This window comes from Prunus mume, linkage group LG5, assembly GCF_029339155.1.
Source record: "Prunus mume cultivar Tortuosa linkage group LG5, ASM2933915v1, whole genome shotgun sequence".
Lineage (NCBI taxonomy): Eukaryota > Viridiplantae > Streptophyta > Magnoliopsida > Rosales > Rosaceae > Prunus > Prunus mume.
The window spans coordinates 8800681-8814811 of NC_142702.1; the positions used below are offsets into that span (position 1 = coordinate 8800681).

The 14131-nt window shown below is 34.2% G+C and overlaps 1 protein-coding gene and 1 pseudogene across 1 annotated transcript; one reads left to right on the forward strand and one right to left on the reverse strand.

The window, feature by feature from the left end:
- Positions 1 to 6353: 6353 nt before the first annotated feature.
- LOC148916825 (uncharacterized) lies at positions 6354 to 8283 on the forward strand (annotated as a pseudogene).
- A 1637-nt stretch (positions 8284 to 9920) lies between these two features.
- LOC148916826 (uncharacterized) lies at positions 9921 to 12703 on the reverse strand. Its single transcript, XM_089053027.1, has 5 exons — positions 12340 to 12703; positions 11916 to 12182; positions 11545 to 11830; positions 11348 to 11454; positions 9921 to 10872 (listed from the first exon to the last, which is right to left on the reverse strand). The coding sequence occupies exons 1-5, from the start codon at positions 12573 to 12575 to the stop codon at positions 10857 to 10859; spliced, it is 912 nt and encodes a 303-aa protein (XP_088909153.1). The 5' UTR covers positions 12576 to 12703; the 3' UTR covers positions 9921 to 10856.
- Positions 12704 to 14131: the final 1428 nt, after the last annotated feature.

A 14131-nucleotide genomic window follows, 5' to 3' on the forward strand; every position in this document is an offset into this window, starting at 1 on the left:
AAAATTTTTACCGCTGTTTGAAACGTTGTACTACCACGACGGTATAGGTTTTTGATTTTGGGTCGCTTTTATTGTTTCTATTTTACAACTTTCATTTACACACAACTTTTCATTATATGACGGTTTTCTTTCGTGCCAACGTTAGAAATGAAATACTACATCAGTTTTTTCAAGAATCCTTCATCTTCATTAAATACCACGACGGTTTAGATTTTTCATTTAGGGTCGTCTTATTTTATTTGTAAAGTTTTTTCAATTGTGTATTTGAATTATACGACTGTTTTTTCTCCTACCGACGTTATAAGTTCTATACAACGACGTTATTAATTCACCGCCATTTGAAATATCATGCGACGTAAGTTTTATAAATAAACAGTCGTCTGCACTGAATTACCACGACGATTTATATTTTTGAGTTAGATGTTTTATCTTATCTATTCACTCACTAACATTCTCTCTCTCTCTCTCTCTCTCTCTCTCTCTCTCTCTCAGGATGATTTAAAAAAACAAGCCTACGAGGGTACTCTGATTGTCTCTAGGAGCAATGATGTTTTGACTTTGGCTTTGGGAGCCTCCGAGCATGGTGGGAGAGTCAGAGGTGTTGGAGCTGGGATTTCCCCAAGTCAATTCTTCAATTTGCTGAGACATCAGAGAGTAAAATTTGCTGACAAATTGAAGGAAAGTGTTATGGAGGCAGTCAGAGAAGAGACCTTAAGGATTGAGGCTAGGGCAAAGGAAACTGTTTTGGAGGAAGTCAGAGCAGAGAGGGAAATTATGTTGAAACAATTCAGTCAACTAATTCCCAATTTTGATCCCAACATGCTCAAAATTCCAATTACCCCAATTCCTTTACTGCCTCAAGAGCAAAGCCCAAAAAATCTAATATCTGACAAAGCAAGCTGCTTGGGAGCCATTAATGTGACACCCCTTGTTTTGGAGGAAGAAAATCCGAAGCTTGATGCTGATGCAGCTGAAAAACAGTGAGATGAAACGGTAAAATCTCTGATTTTTTTTATTTTCTGCTTTTTAAATTTTAAATAGACGTCACTATTTTTCATCTTCGACGTTAGAATTTTCAAACAACGACGGTATATATTTACCGCCATTTCAAATCCCATAATACATCTGTTTTGTCAAAGAATCGTCGTTGTGAGTTAAATACCACGACGCTTTTACTTGTTTTATCTTCACAATATTTTGCATTTTATTTAGAACTTGTAAATAACGACGGTTTTTGTTGAATGTCGTCTCAGTCATTTACTACGTCGTCGTCTCCATTATTTACTACGTCGTTTGGTTTACCTGTTTTACAAGCCATCTTCCCTGCATTTTTCATTTTATTTAGAAGAACTTTTTATAGTTTTGCGACGTTAGAACTAGTACTCAACAACGGTTTCTGTTTACCGTCGTCTACTTTCTTTACTACGTCAGTTTTTTCAAAGCACCGTCGTTTATATTTTAATACCACAACAGTTGGGATGGTTTAGTTAGAGTCATTTATTTTACTTTTTTACAAGCTATCTTATATTTCTTTCTTTAATTCTTGAAACAGGATTTCTCAAAGCTAGACTTGCCACCTCCTTCGTTAGCCCTATGCCAATTTGCGAGACCAAGTTGAAGGCTTTGAACGAGACCGCATGTACAAGGCAGATGGGGACCAATTTTTCTAGGTGCCTTATAATCTAGGGTTAGTCCCCTTAACAAGATTTTCTTTGTAATTTTTCTTGGAACCTAACTATTTAACCTACATATCCTCATTTTGTGTAGGGGTCATTGGGTGTTGAAGATTGTGAGACCAGATAAGGAGACGGTATATTATATGGATTCATTGCCAAACCGCTCAGTTGACGAGGACATGAGAAATATAGTGAATACGTAAGTTGATTTACTACATTCTAATGTGTGTTAGTAGGCTAAAATATTTGTCATTAACACTTTTTGTTGTCTTGAAACAGTGCAATCAAAATCTATAACTCTCACATAAACAAAAAATCACGTAAATTAGCTATATAGAAAACTCTACACGCACTCCTCGACAACCAACAAATGTAAATTGGCTACTACGTGATGCGTTTCATGAGAGATATAATCCATGATCCAGACCTAACATTTGAGAAGAAGGTAAAAAAATTAAATTTAAGATTTAATTTCTGTTTTTTAACTACTACGACTGTTTTTGAAAAACCGTCGTTTGTATATCTATATAACGATGGTTTTAATTGGTCTATTTGAATAACACGTCGGTTTTTGTCATTTATTTTTCAGTTTGACAAGATAAAAAACCAATTAAGTATGCACAAGAAGATATTGACGAAGTCAGGCTGAAATGGGTAGAATTTGTCACCAAGCAAATACAGAATAATCAGTGACATAATTTTTTTTTACAATGTACATAATTTTTTTTGTTATTATTGAACAATCAACAATTAAGGATATTTGTGAGTTTATATGAATGACTATTATTTGAACACGATTGTAATTCCCAAAACCGACGTCTCATTCTTGTTAATACGTCTCAATAGTATAAACCACCATCGTCATATGCTACATGGAAATAAAACATTGATGACAAATTTTAAAAATGACATGTACTTAAAAAAACATAACGGTTTATATACCAACAAAAGGACCGTAAGTACCAACAAAAGGAAAGCAATAATCAAGTTTAAAAATTCTAAAATATGTTGCACCTAACAACCACAACTGTAAATACCAACAAAAGGACGTTTTAAATCACTACAACGGCCGTAAATTTACAAAAAATGACATTGTTAGATATAAACAACGTCAGTAATTACGTGGAAATAGATGTTGTAAAACTAATCCACATCGGTTATTAAAACATATGGACATTTTAAGTATTAAAGACGACGGTGGATTCATAAAAAGCAAAGTTGTAAATCTAAAAAACTTCGGTGCTTAAATTGTCGACATCTAAAGGAAGTAGGGCGACGTTTGTGTTTGTTTCACGTCGTTGTAAATGCATACAACGTTGGTCATATACACGTGTCATTTCATATTAATATGACTTTTATATTGTATTTAATTCCTAGTATTCATAATAAATTCAAAAAAAATTCCGAAAAATAAACCGACAACTATCATGCACTCATTGAAAGATTCTCTTCCCCTTAAAGCTTTTAAAAATGTAATTTTTAAAAAAAATTATTATTATATTTAATTCCTAATATTCATAATAAATTTAAAAAAAATCTGAAAAGTAAACCGACAAATATGCACTCATTGACAGATTGTTTTCCCCTAAAGCTTTGAAAATTGTAATTTTAGATTTTAAAATTACATGTGATAACAAAAGTCAAAATTGTTTATAGACAAAGCATAATAGTCCTTATACTTTCATAACATAACCCTAAGGTTTATGTGATCCATGGGTGGCCATAAATACAAATATATGAAATCCTTATTTTAGCCTACTAATACAAAAGGCATTGTTGTAAGGAGTCAGTAGCAATTTTTGGTTTATTTTTCTCATACTTGTGTATTTTTTTTTTTAATTATTGTAAAATTTAGGGTTTAAGGTTTAGGGTATATTGAAACGATGCCGGTTTTCTCTCGACTGTTTTTGGTCAATTACGCACGTTCGAATTCCAGGAAACCCAAAGCCCACATAATTATTTAATATTTAAGATGTCGGTTTAGTCAAGAAGCGACGTGAAAATCATTTACTACGGCGTTTCCTTTAGGATACCGATGTAGTATATATTTACAACGTCGTTATATTTAATAAACCGTCGTCGTAGAGCAATATTAAACGACGTCATATATGTACTTTCCGTCATATTTGAAAAACGTGGTCCTTTGAAATTTTTGCCCGCGATCTAAAATTTTCAGAATTCCCCTTAACCCCAAAATATTTCGCTCTCTCTCTTCAACTCAAATTCTAATCTTAAAGTTTTCGCTCTCTCTCAAAGCATTGATTATATTCTCTGAGCTCTCTCTCAAAGCATTGATTATATTCTTTGAGCTCTTCTACATGTAAGTACAAACCCTAATCTCTTCATTTAATGATATTTTGTTATGGCTTCTTAAATCAATAAATGATTTCGTTGGTTTTGGTAGCTATGGGTTCTTAATATATGTTTTGCGAACTATGGGTTCTTAATATTTATTTTGGGATCTATGGATTCTTAATATATGTTTTGGGAGCTATGGGTTCTTAATATATGTTTTGGTATTTGCATGCTTGTCATAATAACTCTCTATTATGGGTTCTTATATGTTTGGTTGGCCATAGGTTCTTGAAAAATTATTGGGAATGGGAGATTTATGTTGTAACCTACAACAACGGTAGATGGACCAAACCGTCGTCTAAATTTTCGTTATATGTCGGTTGTTCAATTACTTCCGTCATCTGAAATGTTTTTGTATTTGGTAGCCTAGGATGACTGTTTCTACACTAACCGTTGTCTTTAGGCTACCTAAACCAGAACTTGTTCATCAAAAGCAATACAAATTTCTGGGTTTAGGTAGCCTAAAGACGACGGTATCTCCAATAACCGTCGTCTTTAGGCTACATGAACCCAGAACATTGTTCTTCAAAAAGCAATACAAATTTTTGGGTTTGGGTAGCCTAAAGACGATGGTAATTTGAGATACCATCATCCGAATTTCTATAACACGACGATTATTTTGTAAATACCGCCGTCTGATTCTTGTTTTGTTTGTTTTTTCAAATTATTCTCTGCTATGTGAATATAGTGGTCTTTTATTGTTGGTCTTTTCACTTTATTATATATGTGATTGTATAGTGTGGGAGATGGATAAGCCATGGATGCATGCGAATACAAGATTGAAGGCATATGAGTTAGGGGTTGAAGAATTTTTGAATTTTGCTGTAGAAAATCTTGAAAATACAACTCATATTCATTGATGTAGGAATATTCGATTGTTTTGGGTTGGAATTATAAGGGACCACTTATACTTTAATGGAATTGACCAAAGCTATAAGATTTGGACATGGCACGAAAATCCCTGGGAATGGACTAATAATGCTAGTAGAAATGTGGAAGAAAATGAGCAAAGTAGGTTTAATTTTGTTTCTGCGTAATTAAGGATGGATGATAATGATTTAGGCAATATTGGATCTGATCCTAATGAGTTTGCCGATGTGATTGGGGATGGAGATCAACCCTTTTACCCTGGTTACAGTAAGTACACGAAGTTGTCGGCTTTGGTGAAGTTATATAATTTCGAAGCAAAACATGGGATGAGTGATATATGTTTTACATAATTATTGACACTTCAAGGAGATTTGCTCTCAAAAGGAAATACAATACCTAGGTTGGAGGCAAAAAAGACTTTGTTTGCTTTGGGGATGAGTTATGGGAAAATTCACGTATGTCCCAATGGCTGCATCTTGTATAGGAAAGATTATGAAGATTCAACTAATTGTCCTACTTGTGGTATCTCAAGGTGGAAAGAAGGCAAAGATTTAATCTTGAAAGAGGGTGCGCCAGCGAAGGTGGTATGATATTTTTCGCCAATTCCAAGGTTTAAAAAGATGTTTCAATCATGTAAGACAACTAAGAATTTGACTTGACATGCTGATAGAAAATTAGTTGATGGTCATATGTCTCATCCAGCAGATTCCCCGTCTTGGAAACTTGTTGATGATAAATGGCCCGAGTTTGGTAAAGAGCTGAGAAACTTGAGATTGGCTCTCTCATCTGATGGATTCAATCCCCACAGTTTTTTATATAGCATGTACAGTTGTTGGCCAGTTATCTTAGTTACATATAATCTCCCACTATGGCTATGCATGAAATGGAAGTTCATGATGTTGACCTTATTAATTTTCAGTCCTAAATAACTCGGAAGTATATAGACGTCTACTTAGAGCCTTTGATTGATGATTTAAAATTACTGTGGGATGAGATTAGAAGAGTGTATGATGCACACATATGAGAATACTTTACACTCATAGGTGTATTACTGTGAACGATTAATGACTTTCCTGCCTATGGAAACTTATCTGGTTGTGTCGTTAAAGGATATAAAGCTTGTTCAATATGCGGTGATGATATACCTAGTCACAGGTTGAAAATGGCCACAAAATTTGTTTCATCAGGCATAGAAAATGGTTACTAACATATCATCCATATCAGAGGCAGCATGTAGCTTTTAATGGGAAACCTGAATATGACACGCCTCCCGAGCCATTAACCAGAGAAGAAGTGCTGCAAATGGTTGAAGGAATTAATTGTAAATGAGACTCGAAAAATAGGGAAAGTGTTGGTGAGAATGATGGTAACAAAGTTTGTTGGAAGAAGAAATCAAAATTCTTTGATCTCGATTATTGGAAATATCTTCTTGTGAGGCAAGTCCTAGATGTTATGCGCATTGAGAAGAATGTTTGCGATAGTATAATTAGTACATTGCTGGAGATCCCTGGAAAAAATAAAGATGGGATTGCTGCTCGGTTAGATTTATTGAACATGGGAGTCAAAACTAATTTGCAACTCGAGTATGGAGAAAGACGTACTCGCTTGCTTCCAAGGCCTTGCAATTCTTTCTATGGTATGAAGGTCCCTGAAGGTTATTCTTCAAATATAAAAAATCTTGTATCTTTAAAATATTCAAGACTTCTTGACCTTAAATCTCATGATTGTCATATCTTGATGCAACAATTGCTCCCTGTGGTAATTCGTTCAGTTTTGGAGAAGCTTACAAGGTATGCAATAACTCGATTGTGCTTCTTTTTCAATGCTATATGTGCAAAGATGGTAGATGTTTCCAAGTTAGATAAGTTGGAAGAAGATGTAGTACTTACTTTGTGTTTGCTTGAGAAATACTTTCCCCCTTCATTCTTTGATATCATGGTTCATCTAGTAGTACATCTTGTCAAAGAAATTCGTCTATGTGGGCCAGTTTGTTTTTGATGGATGTATCCATTTAACAGATATATGAAAGTGCTAAAGGGGTATGTTCAGAACCATATTCATCCCGAAGGTTGCATTGCTGAGCGGTATATAGTTGAAGAAGCTGTAGAGTTTTGCACTGAGCATTTATCTGATGTTAGTACAATTGGAGTGCCATCAAGCCAGAATATGGGAGTTTCAAAGTCATTATCAGGATGCACAGTGAGCTTAGTTGATTGAGACGTGTTGAACTAGGTACATCTATATGTCTTGCATAATACGGAGGAAGTCCTACCTTATATCGAGTATAAGTTTTATTCTTTAAGTAGCCATTTTAAATTATTCCTCATGTTTATCTTATATACAAGGGACTGTAATGCTTGATTTTTTCGTGTCAATGTAGGGAACAAATGATCCACATCAAGACCACTTATCCAAAATTTAGAAAGACAACAAAATGGCTACAAGATAAGCACAATAGCACTTTCATTCAATGGCTACACTTTAAGGTATATGTTATTGAATAACATATTGGACTTTTAATTTTCTTTTTTCTAGCTTAGATTGAATTAAGATATATGATTAATTTGCAAGTTCAAAGTGAACTGAATGGAGAAGACAATAATGGCGTATCAGAAAATTTGAGGTGGCTAGCAGCTAGTCCAAGCATGTCAATACCATCATATAGGAGCTATCTTATTAATGGTGTTAAATTTAACACCAAGACACAAGATGATGTGCAAACTGTCCAAAATAGTGGAGTTTATTTACTTTCACATACTATGCAAGTTGCTAGTGCCAAGGATAAAAACCCTTTTGTCTCCAATATGGGTTTTTTATGGTGTCATTCAAGAAATTTTGGACCTTGACTACCAAAAGTTTAGAATCCCAGTCTTCAGGTGTGATTGGATAGATAACACTTCGGGCCTTGTAGTTGATGAACTTGGATTTACCCTTGTAGATCTGAGTAAAATGAGACATAGGAATGACCAATTTGTTATGGCTTCTCAAATCAAACAAGTATTTTTTGTTTGTTTATTATTATTAAATTTTTTTTTTTGCATCGTGGTTGGTCGGTAGTGTTATCAATGCCTAATAGAGAATATAATGATGTTATTGGTGATGATGTGCTAGGTGATATTAGAATTGAGTTGAGCCATTACTAGAGGGATACCCAATGTTGACACATTTGATGACCTAATAGGTGAGTTTGGGAGTGAAAATATTAGAGATGGGTGTGAAGATATATGGATTGATTGATTGTTATAATGTATGACATTAGTTATGCAGTTAATTGTATGACATTAATTTTGCAATAAATTTCACTGTTTGACATTATTCTGATCATATTTTCATTATGCAGGCTTTGGGCATGACAAATCCAAAATTAAAAATACTGGGTTAAAGGTGTAAAATATGATGGTCCAGTTAACAAATCGCAAAAACAGACGTCTAAAACATAACCAATGCAAACGACATGGAATGACAATGCAAAAGACCGTAAAGAAACAAAAACCGCCATTTGAAAAAAAAAATATACGTCGGTTAATTAAAATTAAATTACACAACAACTAATAGATATTAACAACGATGGTCATGAGAATAATGCATGTCATAGATTTAAAAATAAAACGATGGAACAATGCTCCAACCGACGAATTTTAGGAAAACACTGCTTCTACCGATAAATAATTATCGTCGCCTAAAGATCGCAATAAAGGAAACTCAGTTATATTAACTGTCGTGAAAACTCTTCTGAACGTCGATTAGACAAAAACAATTGACGTCTCAAAGAATACACACGTCAATGAGGGTTATAAAAGCGTATTTTAAAAGGCCAACCACGTAGAGTCCTATACACATATCGACGTGGTAGGTGACCTAACGACTTCGACAAATTGTATTCTCTGACATAGTGAGGAGATTAACCACGACCGTTAATTTACATTAACCGCTGTTCAAACTTTGATCCAGGGCGTTTTATTTCATGTTCGCGCCGTTAAAATCATTTTTAATGACTGTTGGTAAACACTTGGGTCGTGGTTAGGAATTGCTACGTCGGTGTGTAATAAAATTGTGCCATGTTAAAGTATTCAGATGTCAGTATTTTTTTTTAAAGGCGTCGTCTAACATTGTCCAAGTGGCCTTTTTTTGTCATTTAAACGTCAGTTCTCGCAAGAATCAGCCGTGTAATACCTTTAACAAGGCAGTGTTTTCTTGGGTGGCGACGTGGAAGATGTTATAAGTGTCAGTCATTCTACACCTGTGATGTGATTAACACATTTTACGTCGGTTACGATATGATTCTTGTCATGTGATATCCTTTAGACGTCTGTTCTTTTCTATAAGCGTCGTCCAAGATTGTTGAAGTTTTTTATTTATTTATTTATTTTTGGTTGCTTTTTTTATAGATTTTAGATGTCAGTTTATTTATTTATTAAATGTAGTATATATTAACCACGACCGTTTCGACGTTATACATGACAGTATTTTATCTAATAGAGACATGGGTAACTTTTTTAACATCAACATGTATGTAGTTCTTCACATGTAACACTCTTTAGACGTCTCTATTTTCCTAAAACCGTCGTCTACGGTTGTCGCAGTTTTCATTTTTTGCTGTTTATATAGTAATTAGACGTCGGTTTGTAATTTGGTATGACGTTGTATATCTTAACAATGGCGACTATTTTATGTATCAAAAAAATAGCGGTCGATTTCACGACGATTTAAAAACCTTCTAGACGACGTGGATTCTCGTCGTCTATTTCAATTTTTTGTAGTTGTGATTCTCTTTCTTGCTATCACCAACTCTTGGACACGTTGCCAATTGGACATCAAGAATGCTTTCTTAAATGGTGTTCTTCAAGAAGACCTTTTTATTTCTCAGCCGCTTTGCTTCACTGACTCGCAACACCCTCACTTCATTTGCAAATGTCAAAAGGCCTTATTTGGACTAAAACAAGCCCTCCGTGCATGGTTTAGTCGCTTCAGCATCTTTCTACTATAATTTGGGTTCACTCAAAGAAAAACGGATTCAGCTGTCTTTATTTATCGCTCCTCATACTATTAATTATGTATTATTATATGTTGATGATATTATTCTTACTAGCACACGTGCTGATTTTATTTCTTCCTTTGATGTCAAGGACTTGGACTCCATGCGTTACTTTCTTGGCCTTGAAGTTCTTCTCCATGATTCTGGACTCCACATCTCTCAAGTCAAATACACGCCGCAACTCCATGACTGAATGCAAGCCCTCCTCCACTCCACTTGCCGCCAAGCACCACCTCACCGCACATGATGGTCCACCTCTCAACAACCCAACAGAATTCCGCCATCTAGTTGGCTCCTTGCAGTACCTCACCTTAACTAGACCCGCCATATTGAATTGGACTATCATTTTGTTCTCGAGAAAGTTGCCCATGGCAGTCATCGTGTTCAGTTTGTTCCCTCCACTGATCAAGTTGCTGACCTCCTCACAAAAGGTCTTCACAAAAGTTGTCATCTCCAGCTCTATGACATACTCGTCCTTCGACACCCGCCGTCCAGTTTGAGCGGGAGTATCACGCAATCAACTCATGGTTGTTAGGCCCTTCCTCCATTACAGGAATCATCCTTCCATATTCACATACGTGTTAATATTCATTTACCTTCCTTGTATTGTTGATTCAGTTTCCTTGCACATCTTTACTAGGGTTTTTAACTGTGTATGTCTCTCATGTATCACACTTATCAAATAAATCCAAAATACAAGGTTTACATGATGCATTCAAATTTGTGTCTCCAATGCACACCAATCATTTTACATGTAAATAAGCATCAAATATCAATTGCCCCTTGTACGTACAATCGACTAAAATCCAATTTATAAATACTACCACAAACGATACATTACACAAATTTAGTTGCAACAAGCTTGAAACTTCTTTTTGGTGCTGCCTCGTTAAGCTAGGATCAGATGCACTTGATGATCATCAAGATTCTGCTTTCCTATTGGTGATAATTGTAAACAACAAGGTACATGAGATGGGTTAAATATTTTACATAAAAAAAAAATATTTGAATTAGTTGGGAAAACAAAGACATTAGCAGGAAACAGTAATTCCCTTAATATTTGAGTTTGCATCACATATGGCGATTGGGATGCCATCTTTTCTGTGATGCCCTGAAACTTTGGTCACATGACAACAGTACTTGCCTCGAGAATCCCGAGAATACAATGCATAATCGCCACATCAACATACTCCTAGTATTGCCGAAGTTCGTTAAACCCTTTTGTTTAGTTAAAATGGGTTGGATAAGAATGTTATTGGTAGTATAAATTACAACAAAATATTTACATTACACAAACCCGAAGTTACGAGTTCGTTATAGTATGATAACCACAAAGATAATTTAGAAGCAAAAGAGAGTTCGAAACTAAGGAGAATATACAAGGATTAGATATCATTAGTTAAGGTATTACCTCTTTAGTAAGAACCGCATGTTAATACCAAGGCCATATAAGAAATTATATAAATATGTGAGTCGTTCGGGGAACAATGAAGTAAGCTCCTCTTCCAAATCCTTTGTCTACAAAAAAAAAAAAATTGATATGTTAAGATATGTTCTTATATATTTGTATGAAGAAGTTTAGAAAAGTAGTTAGTGTGATGTGCATACCAAACTATTTTGTCGTTGGAAATGAAGGCTAATATTTTTTGAGTAATCAAGCACTCCCAGTGCATTATCCTGATATTTAGCTTTCTCATAAAAGAGCTTAATATCCTTATCACATTTGGACTTTTCAATCGTTGCTTTAATGTCAATGCTCTCGCTTTGGCGGTATTTATCCCTCCAAGCACCCATTTTCTTATTTTGAAGTGTCATGGTGGCATCAATGGGGAAATAATATCTCTCATTAGGCGACATGAGTAGAGGATGATGCCATAAATCATCGAAACCCACACTACAAATAAAATTAAATGATTCCATAAAAAAGTATAGAAATGGAAAGAAAAGAGAGAATTTTTTTTATTAAATAGTTCCCTTACTGCCTTTCTTCAACCATGAAATAAAAGTGTGTCAGCTCCACTCTTGTATTTCCTCCCTCTACACGTGTATTATCATCCCTCTCAAACATGCTCTTAACCAAAGATATAAATTTGCTCCTCAAATTCTCTGTATTGGATGAATTTGGAATGTCTTTGATATGTACTGCTCGAGAAGAGTTACGATCGATGCATATGTGATCAAGTGTCAATTCGTCACGACAACTTTCACCTTTTTTCATCAATTCACGAAGCTTCTCAATGACGTCCCTTTGAAAAGGATATAATAAAAATGTTAAGAAATATATGTATATATGTGTATATATATATATAGTGGAGTTTCCTGATATATATATATATATATATATATATATATATCTCAGAAACATATATAAGAAAAAAAGAAGTTAAACTGTATGAAACTCACCGAATAATATTGCGGTATTTTTCTGCAACATAATTACCATCCCATGGTGAAGCCGCACGAGGACTCTCTAGCATCATAGCTAAGGTATAATCGGAATATGACGGTTCTCTAGTAGCAGGCTCAGTTACTGCTGCGGTTGTATCATCCTGGTTGCTAGAGACTCCTGAAGTAGACACTTTTTTGTATTTTTTTAAGAAATCGGGAATATCAACTGTACTTTGGGTGGCATTATTCATTTTCGATGCTTTTGTGTAGATGAACAAAGTAAGAATACCAAGAACTTGACGAGGTTTGAAAACAAGCAACTAAGAAGAACAATCAATCACCCACTTATAAAGAACTCCTTGTATGCTCACAAGCTTGCTTTGGCCTCTTTCTAAGCACTCTTACGTAGTTGTGATGGTATTGAGAAAACACGTCTTCTTGTCTAAAAGTTAAAATATTTTATTTCCAAAAAGACTGAGTCCAATGAGTGTGGTGATTCTTTATCCTTCCTTGCAAAAGCATAAGGGAAGAAAAAAAATGAAGAAAGACATTTCAGAGACTGTCAAAATAAGGGAAAAAAGCAGAAGAAAGAAAGATGGTTTTAGTTAATTTTTTTCGTCTAAATTATTTTAAATTGATTTAATTAACGGAAAAAAAGAGATTCAAATTTGAGTGCAAGGGGATGGTCAAACTACCATAACCAACTACCTTAACCCACATTATGCAAATAAAATATTTTAGATTCTTTTTTTGATGGAACGAAATGTTTTAGTAAATTCCCAAAAGAATAAGTCAATTAATAAGCAAAGAACATAGACTTTCACAACGCATCATGGGAACTCCATTAAAAGAATAGGCCGATTCATATAGTCGTGGTAGGTACATATATACAGTTAAATAACTAGTATCATAAAGCAACCAATGTGAGTGCGTACTTATCTGAGATAGTTACAAGTCGTTCGTCGTTTTTAAATCCCAAACCCATGCCATGTATTCTAGGTAAGAAACTTGTCATAATCAATCCTAACATGTTCGACCTTAATTATGCTGCGTTCAGTTAAGCCGAGTTTTGGTGACAAAACCATATTCAATAGCTAATATTTTATACAAAATAATTGGACGCGTACAGAGTACTTTTTTATGAATGATAATGCATGCATCACTCACAATGGCCAATTAGAAAGGTCATTCATGCAAATTAGTCAAATTAATAAATTAATTATTTACAAAGTAAAAAACTGAGGTTTAAAATATCAATAGTTTCGAAAATATAGGTAGTCAAAAAGCACGGAAATATCGAGATATTATCAATATTGATAAAAATTGAATAAAAACCACAGAAATTGTAAGAAAAACTTGAAAAAATTTCTTGAAACTTTGGAGGATGTTTATTTAGTTAATTATCTATTACTTTATCACAAAAAATTGGAAGGAAACCCATTGCATAATGGGTTTAACTAATTTAAGTTAATTATATAGCGAGCTGACAAACATTGCGAATGTAGAAAATATATAGTAATTAATGAAAGAAGATTAAACATACCATCATTTATAATGATTTACTACAATATTTTACACTTTATACATTGCATGGTAAGGTATATGAGTGACTTAGTACCACATAGAATTCCTATAAGGTTCAAATTTGAATTATTTACACTAACACCTCCTGAGGTTTTCGGCTTTTTTTCAAAACTCCTTGATGTTTTAGAAATAACAAGAACACTCTCTGAGGTTTTAAAGTGTTTTAACAGAACTCATTTTCTTTGATTTTTCATCCAAAGATTGATGATTTTATAAAAAAAAT